The 15,789-nt window shown below is 44.6% G+C and overlaps 1 protein-coding gene across 7 annotated transcripts in view; it reads left to right on the forward strand.

The window, feature by feature from the left end:
• The window catches only part of pbx3b (pre-B-cell leukemia homeobox 3b), a 358,481-nt gene that overhangs the window by 290,660 nt on the left and 52,032 nt on the right, over window positions 1–15,789 (forward strand). For all 7 annotated transcript variants that reach the window (XR_011937657.1, XM_072488488.1, XM_072488490.1 and 4 more), the window contains one exon: window positions 8,202–8,392. Coding sequence is in view for 6 of the 7 variants with exons in the window: in XM_072488488.1 (XP_072344589.1) it covers window positions 8,202–8,392 (191 nt within the window). In the remaining variant the exon portion in view is untranslated. The remainder of the gene's footprint in view (window positions 1–8,201; window positions 8,393–15,789) is intronic.

The following is a 15,789-nucleotide window of genomic DNA, read 5'->3' on the forward strand; positions in this document are numbered from 1 at the left end:
AAAGCTTTTGCCTGAAGTGCATACATGTTTCTTAAGGGTGTAACCAGACTTTAATTATCTAAATGTAAATACTTAACAAATTTTACTTAAAGTAATGAGTTAAAGTGCACACTGTATAAATGAGATATTCTAATTAATCATCCATGAATTGCTGGTTTAAAGGAGTGTTTAAAGGAGATCTGATATTGTTGGTAAAATGCCCAATAGCAAATCACAAATCGCATTCATGGATAAGCTCATTTAATACAGGTTTATGAAATTTGAATAACTATATTCAAAATAGTCTTCAGTATTTACATGTATGTAAATGTTGGCACTTTTCCCTTTATTTTGGGAAACCTCTTCTGTTTGTGTGTGATACGTCGCTAAAATCTGTGCATTGTGATCCATAGCGCCTCATTCACCATGATTTGTTAATTGTTCTTTGATCCAAGCGTATCTGCTATCCAGAATAAGTACAATATACCAATCTCTTGACCTCCTTCAGTGTTCTGTTTGTAAATGTAAAACAGTACATTTCCAACATATACCTTATTTATAATAGGAAATAGCAGTTGAATGAACAGGTAATTCAGATCCTTTTGCTACTTTGAATAATTAAATCAAAATAAAAGTCAATTTGATATACAAAACTCAACTTCTGATTTTAATCTCCTTTCAATATAAGCTCTGGCAACAATGGCCAGCCCTTTTTCATAAGTAATGACATAAAGAAGAGTTGGTACCATTTATTTGGGGTCAAACTGGCCCCACGATTACACACCTTGCTATGATAGATTGAAACTAATTAAACCTTTTGGCAGCTGTGATAATCTGATATTTGAGTCAGGTAGGTGTGGAGTACTGTTGGCCATTGTCATAGACTGACCAGGAATAAGGTATATATGATTGACATGGCGTTTGGGGCAAGTTTCTTCCCATTTGGTTTGGAGAACCCTAAATGTATCACCTAATGGGTGGGGTGATACTAGCCATACAGTAGTAGGAAGCATATCAGCACTTCGTGCTGGCAGTTTTGTGATTCTGGCTGGTTAACTTCAACAGCAGCCATGCACATGCTTGGGATCATCAAACTGTATTTGAGTGCTGTTACGACACCCTGGGTTAAGGCACAGTCAATTCCAGTCCCCCTTGACCCAGAGTCACAACACAATTGAATTAACCAATAATTCTTAGAAAAATATCCGAAGTCTTTAGCCCTTGACTGCCCAATAATTAATCACCATGTTTGTAAATTTAAACACAATTACTTTTTATTTATAACAAGAACTACAATGAAATCTGCAGTAAATACAATTGGTCAACTATTATCTAATTCTTAATCCCCCGCTTTAACTAGCACCCTAATATACACACACATACATGCACAAGACAAACAAACACAAAGAGGAAGAGATGGGTGAAAATAATACGTTAAAGGATAAGATTTGTTTCAGGTAGTTGTCTTTAAGCACACTTTCCTGCATACTAGGCTTTCAGGTCAAGTTCTCAGTTTTCAATCTGTAATGGTTGTCACTGTAGATTCATTCATTCAGGTTATCTGTAGGTTCAGAAATACAGCAGCTCACAGCATTTCGAGAGAGAGAGGGAAAGCAGGCACCCGCAGCTCATTCTTCCTTAAGGGCCCAGGATCTAACTGCTTTTCTTGGGTTTCTAGGAATCATCCCACTCGGATAAGACCCAATCACCACCAGTTACCGGGCAGAATATGGCCTTTTGGCCAATTCATTGGCTACCAGCCAACCAATCGAACCGAGTCCCCCCCCCCCCCCCCGCCCCCCCCCCCCCCATCTCTTGGGTACCACAAAATCTGAGTTCTGCTCTTCGAAAACCAGCACCAAATATTATGTTGCAACTTTTTGAATTCTTAATTTTCTCTGCAGTTTGACCTAAAGATACATAGATAGAACATAGAACGATACAGCGCAGTACAGGCCCTTCGGCCCACGATGTTGCACCAAAACAAAAGCCATCTAACCTACACTATGCCATTATCATCCATATGCTTATCCAATAAACTTTTAAATGCCCTCAATGTTGGCGAGTTCACTACTGTTGCAGATAGGGCATTCCACGGCCTCACCACTCTTTGCGTAAAGAACCTACCTCTGACCTCTGTCCTATATCTATTACCCCTCAGTTTAAAGCTATGTCCCCTCGTGCCAGCCATTTCCATCCGCGGGAGAAGGCTCTCACTGTCCACCCTATCTAACCCCCTGATCATTTTGTATGCCTCTATTAAGTCTCCTCTTAACCTTCTTCTCTCCAACGAAAACAACCTCCAGTCCATCAGCCTTTCCTCATAAGATTTTCCCTCCATACCAGGCAACATCCTGGTAAATCTCCTCTGCACCCGCTCCAAAGCCTCCACGTCCTTCCTATAATGCGGTGACCAGAACTGTACGCAATACTCCAAATGCGGCCGTACCAGAGTTTTGTACAGCTGCAACATGACCTCCTGACTCCGGAACTCAATCCCTCTACCAATAAAGGCCAACACTCCATAGGCCTTCTTCACAACCCTATCAACCTGGGTGGCAACTTTCAGGGATCTATGTACATGGACACCTAGATCCCTCTGCTCATCCACACTTCCAAGAACTTTACCATTAGCCAAATATTCCGCATTCCTGTTATTCCTTCCAAAGTGAATCACCTCACACTTCTCAACATTAAACTCCATTTGCCACCTCTCAGCCCAGCTCTGCAGCTTATCTATGTCCCTCTGTAACCTGCTACATCCTTCCTCCTGTCGACAACACCACCGACTTTAGTGGCGTCTGCAAATTTACTCACCCACCCTTCTGCGCCTTCCTCTAGGTCATTGATAAAAATGACAAACAGCAACGGCCCCAGAACAGATCCTTGTGGTACGCCACTTGTAACTGAACTCCATTCTGAACATTTCCCATCAACCACCACCCTCTGTCTTCTTTCAGCTAGCCAATTTCTGATCCACATCTCTAAATCACCCTCAATCCCCAGCCTCCGTATTTTCTGCAATAGCCTACCGTGGGGAACCTTATCAAACGCTTTACTGAAATCCATATACACCACATCAACTGCTCTACCCTCGTCTACCTGTTCAGTCACCTTCTCAAAGAACTCGATAAGGTTTGTGAGGCATGACCTATCCTTTACAAAGCCGTGCTGACTATCCCTGATCATATTATTCCTATCTAGATGATTATAAATCTTGTCTCTTATAATCCCCTCCAAGACTTTACCCACTACAGATGTGAGGCTCACCGGTCTATAGTTGCCGGGGATGTCTCTGCTCCCCTTTTTGAACAAAGGGACCACATTTGCTATCCTCCAGTCCTCTGGCACTATTCCTGTAGCCAATGATAACATAAAAATCAAAGCCAAAGGTCCAGCAATCTCTTCCCTGGCCTCCCAGAGAATCCTAGGATAAATCCCATCAGGCCCCGGGGACTTATCTATTTTCAGCCTGTCCAGAATTGCCAACACCTCTTCCCTACGTACCTCAATGCCATCTATTCTAATAGCCTGGGTCTCCGCATTCTCCTCCACAACATTATCTTTTTCCTGAGTGAATACTGACGAAAAATATTCATTTAGTATCTCGCCTATCTCTTCAAACTCCACACACAACTCCCCATCCCTGTCCTTGACTGGTCCTACTCTTACCCTAGTCATTCGCTTATTCCTGACATACCTATAGAAAGCTTTTGGGTTTTCTTTGATCCTACCTGCCAAATACTTCTCATGTCGCCTCCTTGCTCGTCTTAGCTCTCTCTTTAGATCCTTCCTCACTACCTTGTAACTATCCATCGCCCCAACTGAAACTTCACACCTCATCTTCACATAGGCCTCCTTCTTCCTCTTAACAAGAGATTCCACTTCTTTGGTAAACCACTGTTCCCTCGCTCTAAGCCTTCCTCCCTGCCTGACCGGTACGTACTTATCAAGAACACGCAGTAGCTGATCCTTGAACAAGCTCCACTTATCCAGTGTGCCCAACACTTGCAGTCTACTTCTCCAACCTATCCCCCCCAAGTCACGTCTAATGGCATCATAATTGCCTTTCCCCCAGCTATAACTCTTGCCCTGCGGTGTATACTTATCCCTTTCCATCACTAGCGTAAACGTCACCGAATTGTGGTCACTGTCCCCAAAGTGCTCTCCTACCTCCAAATCCAACACCTGGCCAGGTTCATTACCCAAAACCAAATCCAACGTGGCCTCGCCTCTTGTTGGCCTGGCAACATATTGTGTCAGGAAACCCTCCTGCACACACTGTACCAAAAACGACCCATCTAATGTACTCAAACTATATCTTTTCCAGTCAATATTTGGAAAGTTAAAGTCTCCCATAATAACTACCCTGTTACTTTCGCTCTTATCCAGGATCATCCTCGCCATCCTTTCCTCTACATCCCTAGAACTATTTGGAGGCCTATAGAAAACTCCCAACAGGGTGACCTCTCCTTTCCTGTTTCTAACCTCAGCCCATACTACCTCGGAAGATGAGTCCCCATCTAGCATCCTCTCCGCCACCGTAATACTGCTCTTGACTAGCAGCGCCACACCTCCCCTTCTTTTGCCTCCTTCTCTGAGCTTACTAAAACACCTAAACCCCGGAACCTGCAACATTCATTCCTGTCCCTGCTCTATCCATGTCTCCGAAATGGCCACAACATCGAAGTCCCAGGTACCAACCCATGCTGCCAGTTCCCCTATCTTATTTCGTATACTCCTGGCATTGAAGTAGACACACTTCAAACCACCTACCTGCACACTGGCCCCCTCCTGCGACGTCAAATCTGTGCTCCTGACCTCTATACTCTCATTCTCCCTTACCCTAAAACTACAATCCAGGTTCCCATGCCCCTGCTGCATTAGTTTAAACCCCCCCAGAGAGCACTAACAAATCTCCCCCCCAGGATATTTGTGCCCCTCAGGTTCAAATGTAGACCATCCTGTCTGTAGAGGTCCCACCTTCCCCAGAAAGAGCCCCAGTTATCCAGAAATCTGAATCCCTCCCGCCTGCACCATCCCTGTAGCCACGTGTTTAATTGCTCTCTCTCCCTATTCCTCATCTCATTATCACGTGGCACGGGCAACAACCCAGAGATAACAACTCTGTTTGTTCTAGTTCTGAGCTTCCATCCTAGCTCCCTGAAAGCCTGCCTGACATCCTTGTCCCCTTTCCTGCCTATGTCGTTAGTGCCAATGTGGACCACGACTTGGGGCTGCTCCCCCTCCCCCTTAAGGACCCGGAAAACACAATCCGAGACTTCACGTACCCTTGCACCTGGGAGGCAACATACCAAACGTGAGTCTCTCACGCTCCCACAAAATCTCCTATCTGTGCCCCTGACTATCGAGTCCCCAATTACTAATGCTCTGCTCCTCTCCCCCCTTCCCTTCTGAGCAACAGGGACAGACTCCGTGCCAGAGGCCCATACCCCATGGCTTACCCCTGGTAATTTCCCCCCCCCCCCCACAAGTATCCAAAGCGGTATACTTGTTTCTCAGGGGAAGACCGCAGGGGATCCCTGCACTGACTGCTTCTTTCCAGTCCCTCTTACAGTTACCCATCTATCTCCAATCTTTGGTGTAACTAATTCCCTGAAGCTGCTATCTATGACCCCGTCTGCCTCCCGAATAATCCGAAGTTCTTCTAACTCCAGCTCCAGTTCCCTAATTCGGTCTTGGAGGAGCTGGAGATGGCAGCACTTCCTGCAGGCAAAATCAGCAGGGACATTAACAGCCATTGTCCATTAAGTATCCATGGATCAAAATGATAACGGCAAAAAGAAAGGGGAAATAAGGAGATCATCAGGAAAGACCCTTACAGTGTGAGAAAGTGTGAACTTTGTATTGGACAAACAAGTACACTGTTCATGTGGATTTCTCAGTAGTTTGGCTAGAGACTGCATGCAGACAACGAACTGCCTAAAAATAAATCTTTTGCAAATCTGGGACTGAACTTCAATTTGGAAGTCAATGGAATGGAACATCAGGTGGAACATAAAACACATGGCCTATCTGTGACCGCCTGTATTGTGTCCTTTGAAGTTCTGTTTGATTCCTATTTTTTTAAGTGTACGCACATTGGCAAGAATACCCAGGGAGTTAGGTCATATTTTCTGATCGCTGCTTTCCCCTCTGTGCTAGTGAAACTGCTCAACATTGTAAACAGGGTCATTTTATCGGCTGGAGGATAGAACAGTAAATTTACAAAATCACCATCTGAAAGAGCTGAAAGATTTAGATCACCTAAATGAGGTATGTTGAACTATAGCTTGAGTCATAAGATTGTAAGAGCTCTCTGAGCCATGCTGTCTCTAACTTACTGCAGGGCGTAATAGAGTATCTTCAACACTCTTTAGCCTTGTGGAAATTGTTGCTGTTTGAGTGAATGTTCTTATTTTATTAGGATCATGATTGTATTGAGTTTGAAATTTAGTACCCCAACAAACACTCTGATATCCTTAGGCTATTGCAACTTCTGACTACAGCACATAGTATATATACTACTCCGTCATGTATATTTGTAATAATGTACAAAATTGGTTGTATCCTTTATTGGCATCTACTTTGATAGCCTTTAGGGCCTTAAAGCTTTCTATATTCAGTGTTATTGTAAGATCAGAAGGAATAAAGAAAAATTGTGTTGGTTGTATCTGGAACAATTCATTTTTGGGGGGATCCTTACATTTGGCTATTCAGCCACCATCTTATACAAAGTATGATGATCTTAAAACAGCTCAACGGTTTCCATGGCATTTATGATGATCTGAGACCAAATACATGGTACCTCACAAAGCTCTGCTTCTCATTCATTTATGTTAATGTTCCAAATGGCCATTGCAAATTATTTTATTTGGCACTTCTCTGCATGGAAATACTGTCTATGTCTGATAATTTGAAGTGACTGTTAAAACAAGAAAATGAAATGATCTCATTTGAATTAAATAATTGATGTGATTCAACAAGATGTGAACTTAGTGCTAAAAATTAACTCATCAAATAATATGAATTAAGCAACTTTGAATTAAGGAGGGCAGACTTTGTGAAAAAACTAGAAAATGTATGAGCATGATTCTGAGCCATAATAAACAGGAGGAGCAGTGTCTGCCATTTTACCACAATGAATTACAGAAGGAGACCATTCGGCATGACATGTCTGTGCTGGCTTTCTGAAGGGGCAATTTACCTAATTCGATTACCCCACCTTCTCCCCGTAGTCCTGACATTCTTCCTTTTCAGATAATAATCCAATTCCCTCTCAAATGCCTCGATTGAATCTGCCTCCACCACACTCCAGATCCAAACTACTTTGTGCGTGCAAACGTTTTCCGTCTATTTCTTATTTTACCAGTCACCATAAATCTGTGCCCTCTGGTTCTCGATCCTTCCACCAATGGGAACAGTTTCCCTCTACCTACTCTATCCAGACCCCTCATATTTTGAAAACCTCTATCAAATCTCCTCTCATCACTTCTTCTCCAAGGAAATCAGTCCCAACTTCCTCAATCTATTTACGCAACTGAAGTTTCTTATCCCTGGAACCATTCACGCAAATTTGTTTTTGCACTCTCACTAATGCCATCTCACGCTTCCTAAAACTTAGTGCCCAGATTGGACGGAATTCTTTAACACTCTAAACTTAGGTTTAACATAAAGTTTAATATAAATTCCTTGCTTTGTACTCTATGCCCCTTTTAATAAAGTCTAGGATGTTGTATGCGTTATTATTCACTCTCTCAACCTGTTATGCCGCCTTCAATGATTTATGCACATATACAGCCAGGTCCTCTGGTCCTACACACCCTTTTGAATTGTACCCTTTAGTTTATATCGTTCCTACGCATTCTTTCTACCAAAATGAATCACTTCACACTTCTCTACATCAAATTTCATCTGCCATTTGTCTGCCCATTCCGCCCATCTGTACTTTTGCCATTCTGCATTATCCTTCTCACAGCTCACAAGTTTTGGCTCCTCTGTAAATTTTGAAATTGTATTTTATACACCAAAGTCTAGGTTATTAATATTTATCAGGAAGAGCAGGGCTTCGAACACTGATATCACATATCCATACCATTCTCCCAGTATAGGGGGCAGAGTTATTGTCCTATTTTAGATCTTTTTGTACAAATGGCAACATTGTGCAGTCATAGTTGATGTATTCTAGCATTTGTTTAACTTGCACTCTTTTTTTGTTTTAGGCATGTAACGAGTTCACTACACACGTGATGAACCTTCTACGGGAACAGAGTCGGACACGTCCAATTTCACCAAAGGAGATTGAAAGGATGGTCAGCATCATCCATCGAAAGTTCAGTTCGATTCAAATGCAGCTAAAGCAGAGCACATGTGAAGCAGTCATGATCCTGCGATCACGCTTTCTTGATGCCAGGTACATTTCTTACGTATTTGGATCCTTGACTATAAGAGTTCAATGGTCCCATTTGCCATTATGTCTGGACTTCCTCCCTACTGGGCCAACCCCACTGAAGATGTAGGGCGCGAATCTTTGGGCTCTCGCTTGATCGCAACGCGGCCGGAGAGTGGCGGGAAAGCCCTCCGGTGAGCCGCCTGACAACTTCCGTGCCTCCTGGGATTCTCCGACGCCCCGCGAGGTGTCGGAGACGGAACCCCGCCCCAAATGGGCGTGACCGCCTCTCATTCAGATCGCCCCACAAGGGGAAACACTTAGTCCATGTTTACTCTATCAATCCCTTTTAGTATTTTATATACCTCGATCTGATCCCCTCTCATTCTTCGAAACTCCAGTGAGTATGAGCCCAAACTGTTTAATCCCTCCTCATACATCAACCCTTTCATCCCCGTAATCAATCCGGTGAACCTCCTCTGAACTGCCTCCAATGCCACCACATCCAAAGAGCTTCTACAAATACAGAAAGGGCAAAAGAGTAGCAAGGGAGAGAGTAGGGCCCCTTAAGGATCTCCAAGGTCATCTATGTGTGGATCCACAAGACATGGGTGAGATCCTAAATGAATATTTCTCATCGGTATTTACTGTTGAGAAAGGTATGGATGTTAGGGAACTTGGGGAAATAAATAGTGATGTCTTGAGGAGTGTACATATTACAGAGAAGGAGATGCTGGAAGTTGTAGGGCGCATCAAGGTAGATAAATCCCCAGGACCTGATGAAATGTATCCCAGGACATTGTGGGAGGCTAGGGAGGAAATTGAGGGTCCCCTAGCAGAGATATTTGAATCGTCGACAGCCACGGGTGAGGTGCCTGAAGATTGGAGGGTAGCAAATGTTGTGCCTTTATTTAATAAGGGCCGCAGGGAAAAGCCTGGGAACTACAGACCAGTAAGCCTAATGTCTTTGGTGGGTAAATTGTTAGAAGGTATTCTGAGAGACAGGGGGCTGGATTCTCCGAAAATGCAGCTATGTCCCCACGCCTGCATAAAAACGCTGGCGTTGCACTCCCAGTTTCCTGCAAAAAATAAATAGCGATTCACTTACCTTGAAGGGGCTGGCAGGGACCCGGAGTGCTTCACGCAGCTTTTGTTGCGCGAACAGGCCCTCGCACTTCCGGTTCCGAGTCTGTGCATGTGGACGGCTGCAGCCTCCAGCAGCCGGGCCGACCGCCCTCGGTCTTTCTGAGGACCTTTGAATACTTTGATATTATTAAACTAGAACGAGTGCAGAAAAGATTTACTAGGATGCTACCGGGACTTGATGGTTTGAATTATAAGGAGAGGCTGGATAACTGGGACTTTTTTCCCTGGAGCGTTGGAAGCTTTGGGGTGATCTTATAGAGGTCTGTAAAATAATGAGGGGCATAGATAAGGTAGATAGTCAACATCTTTTCCCAAAGATAGGGGAGTCTAAAATAGAGGGCATAGGTTTAAGGTGAGAGAGGAAAAATACAAAAGGGTCCAGAGGGGCAATTTTTTCACACAGAGGCTGGTGAGTGTCTGGAAAGAGCTACCAGAGGCAGTAGTAGAGGCGGATACAATTTTGTCTTTTTTAAAGCATTTTGACAGTTATATGAGAAAGCTGGGTGTAGAGGGTTATGGGCCAAATGCGGGCAATTGGGACTCGCTTAGTGGTAAAAACTGGGCAGCATGGACAAGTTGTGGCGAAGGGCCTGTTTTCATGCTGTAAACCTCTATGACTCTATCCTTTCCTCCAGATAGCCCCCCCCCCCCCGAGGACTCTGCAGGCTGCCCGTGGCGCTAGGTCCCGCCGGTAAGAACCTGTTGTGATTTATGCTGGCGGGACCGGCCGAAAAGGAGTGGCCACTTGGCCCAACGCGGGCCGGAGAATCGCTAGGGGGGCCGCTGCTAGTGGCCGCCGACTGCCACGGCGCGATTCCCGCCCCCGGCAAAACCCCGGCACCGGAGAATTCGGCAGCCGGCAGGGGCGGAATTCATGCCGCCCCTCGGCGATTCTCCGACCCGATGGGGGGTCGGAGAATCCCGCCCGTGGCCTCACCAACAGCCTATACAATTGAAACAACACTTCTCTACTTTAATACTCCAGTCCTTTTGTAATAAACGTAATGTTTCATTTGCCATTTTAATTACATGCACCTGAATACCAACTCTGCGATTCATGAAGAAACCACCCAAGTCCCTCTGTCCAGATGCATTTTGAATCTGCTTTCCATTTAGATAATTTGCCTTTCTATTTTTTCGGCCAAAATGGATAACCTCAGACTTACCACATTAAACTCCATCTGCCAAATTTTGACCCAATCTCCTAGCCTCTTAGCCAAAGAGGAAGTGAAAGCACTTATCTCCTAGATGTTTATAATCACTGTGGTTAGCTTCATAGCAGGGTACTTGAGATGCATTCAAACGTGAAGGGAAATGAAAATAAACAACCAGGCAACTGGCTGTCTGGAAGCTATTACTCACAGCCGACTCAAAGCAATTTCTCTTTGAAAGTGAATAGAAGCCTCACAGATCAAAGGATCTGAGGGGGTCTAAAGCTTTGTGATGTGTTTTGGCTTTCTATAAAGTAACAGTTGCAGCTTCAACACTTCTACCTGAGGTAGCAGGTGCGAGGGTCTGGTAAATGAAAAAACAGTGATGAAGGCAGGTTGTCCCTCTGGGGTCAAGAGTTGGAGGTGTTTCCAATGTCTATGTGGGTCACAATGTCCATGGGTGGGATGGGGGTGGGGGGTTGGGGACCTTCAACTTAACTTTGAAATGAGGGCATCCTTTTAAAAGTGTGCCCCGATCACTGAGGAGATGCCTTTAGCGGCTCCACACCCCAGAGAGCCCGTGAAGTAGGTCACGTCGGTTGCCGCGGACCGAGAAGTTCGATCTCCGTTCGGCACCCAGCGCAAACCCTGCTTAGGGTCTCTCTGCTATTCTCCGGGAATAGCAGGAGGTGTGCCGGCGCAACGGGGGGGGGGGGGGGGGGTAGAATTGTGCCCTCGGTCTTTCTGAGGAGCTTTGATATTTGTCCACTAAATATTCTGAGTTGGATCACAATTTTAGAGGATGTTACATCTAGCATAGATAAAGGAGAACCAGTGGATGTGGTATATTTGGATTTTCAGAACACTTTTAATAAGATCCAACAAAAGGTTAGTAAATAAAATGAGAGCACATGGGATTGGAGGGTAAGATACTGCTAAGCATTGAGAATTGGTTAAAAGACAGGAAACAGAGTAGGAATAAATGGGCCATTCTCAGGGTGGCAGGCTGATACTAGTGGGGTACCGCAGGGATTAGTGCTGGGGGCACAGCTGGTCACAGTCTATATAGTGTAAATTATTTGGATCTGGGGATCAAATTTACCATCTCCAAACTTTCTGATGAGACAAAACGAGGTGGGAATCTAAATTGTTAAATTGTGAGAGGATGCGAGGAAGCTTCAAGGGGGCTTAGACAGTCTGAATGGGCAAGAGCATGGCAAAGGAAATATAATGTGAGTAAGTGCAAAGTTATCCACCTCGGTGGAAAAAACAAAAAGTAGATATTTCTTAAATGGTGAAAGATTGGGAAGTGTTGATTCCTAAAAGGACCCTGGGTGTTCTTGTTCATGAGTCACTAAAAGGTAGCATACAGGTGCAGCAAGTAATTAGGAAAGAAAATGGTATAGTGATCTTCTTTGCAAGGGGAACCGAGTACAGGAGTAAGGATATCTTGCTGCAGTTGAGCTTAATCCAGGTCCCAGTTCACTGCCCGTGTGGAGTTTGCACCCCAAACCCAAAGGGGTAGGTGAATTTGCCATGCTAACTTGCCCCTTATTTGGAAAAATTTTGAAAAAAGAAACTTACAAAATTCTTTCAGGGCCTGGTAAGGTAGATGTAGATAGGATGTTTTCCCTGGCCGGTGAGTCTAGAACTAGAGGGGACAGTCTCAGAATAAAGGGGACACCATTTAAGACTGAGATGAGGAGAAATTTGTTCACTCTGAGGGTGGTGAAACTTTGGAATACTCTATCCCAGAAGGCTGTGAAATTGAATCATTGAGCGTGTTCAAGACAGAAATCGATAGATTCCTGGATACTAATGATATCAAGGGATATGAGGATGGTGTGGGAAAGTGGCGTTGAAGATAGATGATCAGCCACGATCTAATTGAATGGCAGAGCAGGCTCGGCTGGTTGAATAGCCTAGTCCTGTTCCTATGTTCCTATATCAGTGTGATAATGCATTGTGGCTTGTGAATCCCTTATATACATGGTGAACATGTGTTAATGCTGCTGTTATGCCGACACATTCACATTGCACGCTGTCCAAAACTCACAGCCAGTTTTACATGTGCAGACCTTTGAGATTGCAATGGAATCTATACAGAATTCAGTTTCCATTTTGATACTCAAGTGCTGGAGTGTAACATGTCTAGGTCACTATGCCACAACCCAGAAAACAGGGACAACCAAATGAGAAAACAGCTAAAGAAGGACTGAATCAATAGCAGTTCTGTGTTCCGTGTGGATATTTGGTATCAATTTCCTGTTATTTGAGACTGAAAATCCTCTTTTAACAAAAAATTGAAGAATGCCTGTTTATGTCCATAATTAATAAACAAAATCATGGGCACATAGTTTTGAAGTATACAATTTTGTTAGCAAGTTAATCATGGTAAAAAGATTTTTTTTAAAAAGGAGTATTGCAGTTCTCCCTTAGGTTACATTTTTAGGAATTGGTCTCTGTCGCCTGTATTTTCCTATCTTTACCATGCAACTTTCAGTGAGTATTCCGTAAATGGAGCAGGGATCGATAATGCTAAATTTTTGCCCAATTTTGCACCTGCCCAATTTTTCATCAACATTTCAAACCAGCAATGAAAGTGTTTACATGAAGTGGAAATGATGTAGTGACATAATTCTGACAGTTTAGCCTAACCCACTGGTGGAGTGACTGACGGAATTAAGTGCAACACTGTTTGCTCATCCCAGCCACTTTTACTCTCTGTTCAGTTCATTGATGATATTCCATCCCACCCCATGGGGTTCCCCCCTCGATGAATGAGGTTAAAATTACCCCGATTGGACTGCTTGTGGCGGCCATGGAGTGAGTGATCACAGATTTGGTGACTCCTGCTTGAGGCGGAATTGTTTGTCCTTGAGGCTAGAAATAGGAAGATAGAGCAGCTAAACACGTGGCTAAACAGCTGGTGTAGGAGGGAGGGTTTCCGTTATCTGGACCACTGGGAGCTCTTCCAGGGCAGGTGTGACCTATATAAGGACGGGTTGCATCTAAACTGGAGAGGCATAAATATCCTGGCCGTGAGGTTTGCTATTGTCACACGGGAGGGTTTAAACTAGTATGGCAGGGGGGTGGGCACGGGAGCAATAGGTCAGAAGGTGAGAGCATTGAGGGAGAACTAGGGAATGGGGACAGTGTGGCTCTGAGGCAGAGCAGACAGGGAGAAGTTGCTGAACACAGCGGGCCTGGTGGCCTGAAGTGCATATGTTTTAATGCAAGAAGTATTACGGGTAAGGCAGATGAACTTAGAGCTTGGATTAGTACTTGGAACTATGATGTTGTTGCCATTACAGAGACCTGGTTGAGGGAAGGGCAGGATTGGCAGCTAAACGTTCCAGGATTTAGATGTTTCAGGTGGGATAGAGGGGGATGTAAAAGGGGTGGCGGAGTTGCGCTACTGGTTAGGGAGGATATCACAGCTGTACTATGGGAGGACACCTCAGAGGGCAGTGAGGCTATATGGGTAGAGATCAGGAATAAGCAGGGTGCAGTCACAATGTTGGGGGTTTACTACAGGCCTCCCAACAGCCAGCGGGAGATAGAGGAGCAGATAGGGAGACAGATTTTGGAAAAGAGTAAAAACAACAGGGTTGTGGTGATGGGAGACATCAACTTCCCCAATATTGACTGGGACTCACTTAGTGCCAGTGGCTTAGACGGGGCAGAGTTTGTAAGGAGCATCCAGGAGGGCTTCTTAAAACAATATATAGACAGTCCAACTAGGGAAGGGGTGGTACTGGACCCGGTATTGGGGAATGAGCCTGGCCAGGTGGTAGAAGTTTCAGTAGGGGAGCATTTTGGGAACAGTGACCACAATTCAGTAAGTTTTAAAGTGCTGGTGGACAAGGATAAGAGTGGTCCTAGGGTGAATGTGCTAAATTGGGGGAAGGCTAATTAATTATAACAATATTAGGCAGGAACTGAAGAACCTAGATTGGGGGCGGTTTTGAGGGCAAATTAACATCTGACATGTGGGAGGCTTTCAAGTGTCAGTTGAAAGGAATTCAGGACCGGCATGTTCCTGTGAGGAAGAAGGATAAATACGTCAATTTTCGGGAACCTTGGACAACGAGAGATATTGTAGGCCTCACCAAAAAGAAAAAGGAGGCATTTGTCAGGGCTAAAAGGCTGGGAACAGACGAAACCTGTGTGGAATATAAGGAAAGTAGGAAGGAACTTAAGCAAGGAGTCAGGAGGGCTAGAAGGAGTCACGAAAAGTCATTGGCAAATAGGGTTAAGGAATGTCCCAAGGCTTTTTACACGTACAGAAAAAGCAAGAGGGTAGCCAGGGAAAGGGTTGGCCCACTGAAGGATAGGCAAGGGAATCTATGTGTGGAGCCAGAGGAAATGGGCGAGGTACTAAATGAATACTTTGCATCAGTATTCACCAAAGAGAAGGAATTGGTAGATGTTGAGTCTGGAGAAGGGTGTGTAGATAGCCTGGGTCACATTGAGATCCAAAAAGACGAGGTGTTGGGGTATTAAGGTAGATAAGTCCCCAGGGCCTGATGGGATCTACCCCAGAATACTGAAGGAGGCTGGAGAGGAAATTGCTGAGGCCTTGACAGAAATCTTTGGATCCTCACTGTCTTCAGGTGATGTCCCAGAGGACTGGAGAATAGCCAATGTTGTTCCTCTGTTTAAGAAGGGTAGCAAGGATAATCCAGGGAACTACAGGCCGGTGAGCCTTACTTCAGTGGTAGGGAAATTACTGGAGAGAATTTTTCGAGACAGGATCTACTCCCATTTGGAAGCAAATGGACGTATTAGTGAGAGGCAGCATGGTTTTGCGAAGGGGAGGTCGTGTCTCACTAACTTGATAAGAGTTTTTCGAGGAGGTCACAAAGATGATTGATGCAGGTAGGGCAGTAGATGTTGTCTATATGGACTTCAGTAAGGCCTTTGACAAGGTCCCTCATGGTAGACTAGTACAAAAGGTGAAGTCACACGGGATCAGGGGCGAGCTGGCAAGGTGGATACAGAACTGACTAGGTCATAGAAGACAGAGAGTAGCAATGGAAAGATGCTTTTCTAATTGGAGGGCTGTGATCAGTGGTGTTCCGCAGGGATCAGTGCTGGGACCTTTGCTGTTTGTAGAATATA

Source organism: Scyliorhinus torazame, chromosome 22, assembly GCF_047496885.1.
Source record: "Scyliorhinus torazame isolate Kashiwa2021f chromosome 22, sScyTor2.1, whole genome shotgun sequence".
Classification (NCBI taxonomy): domain Eukaryota; kingdom Metazoa; phylum Chordata; class Chondrichthyes; order Carcharhiniformes; family Scyliorhinidae; genus Scyliorhinus; species Scyliorhinus torazame.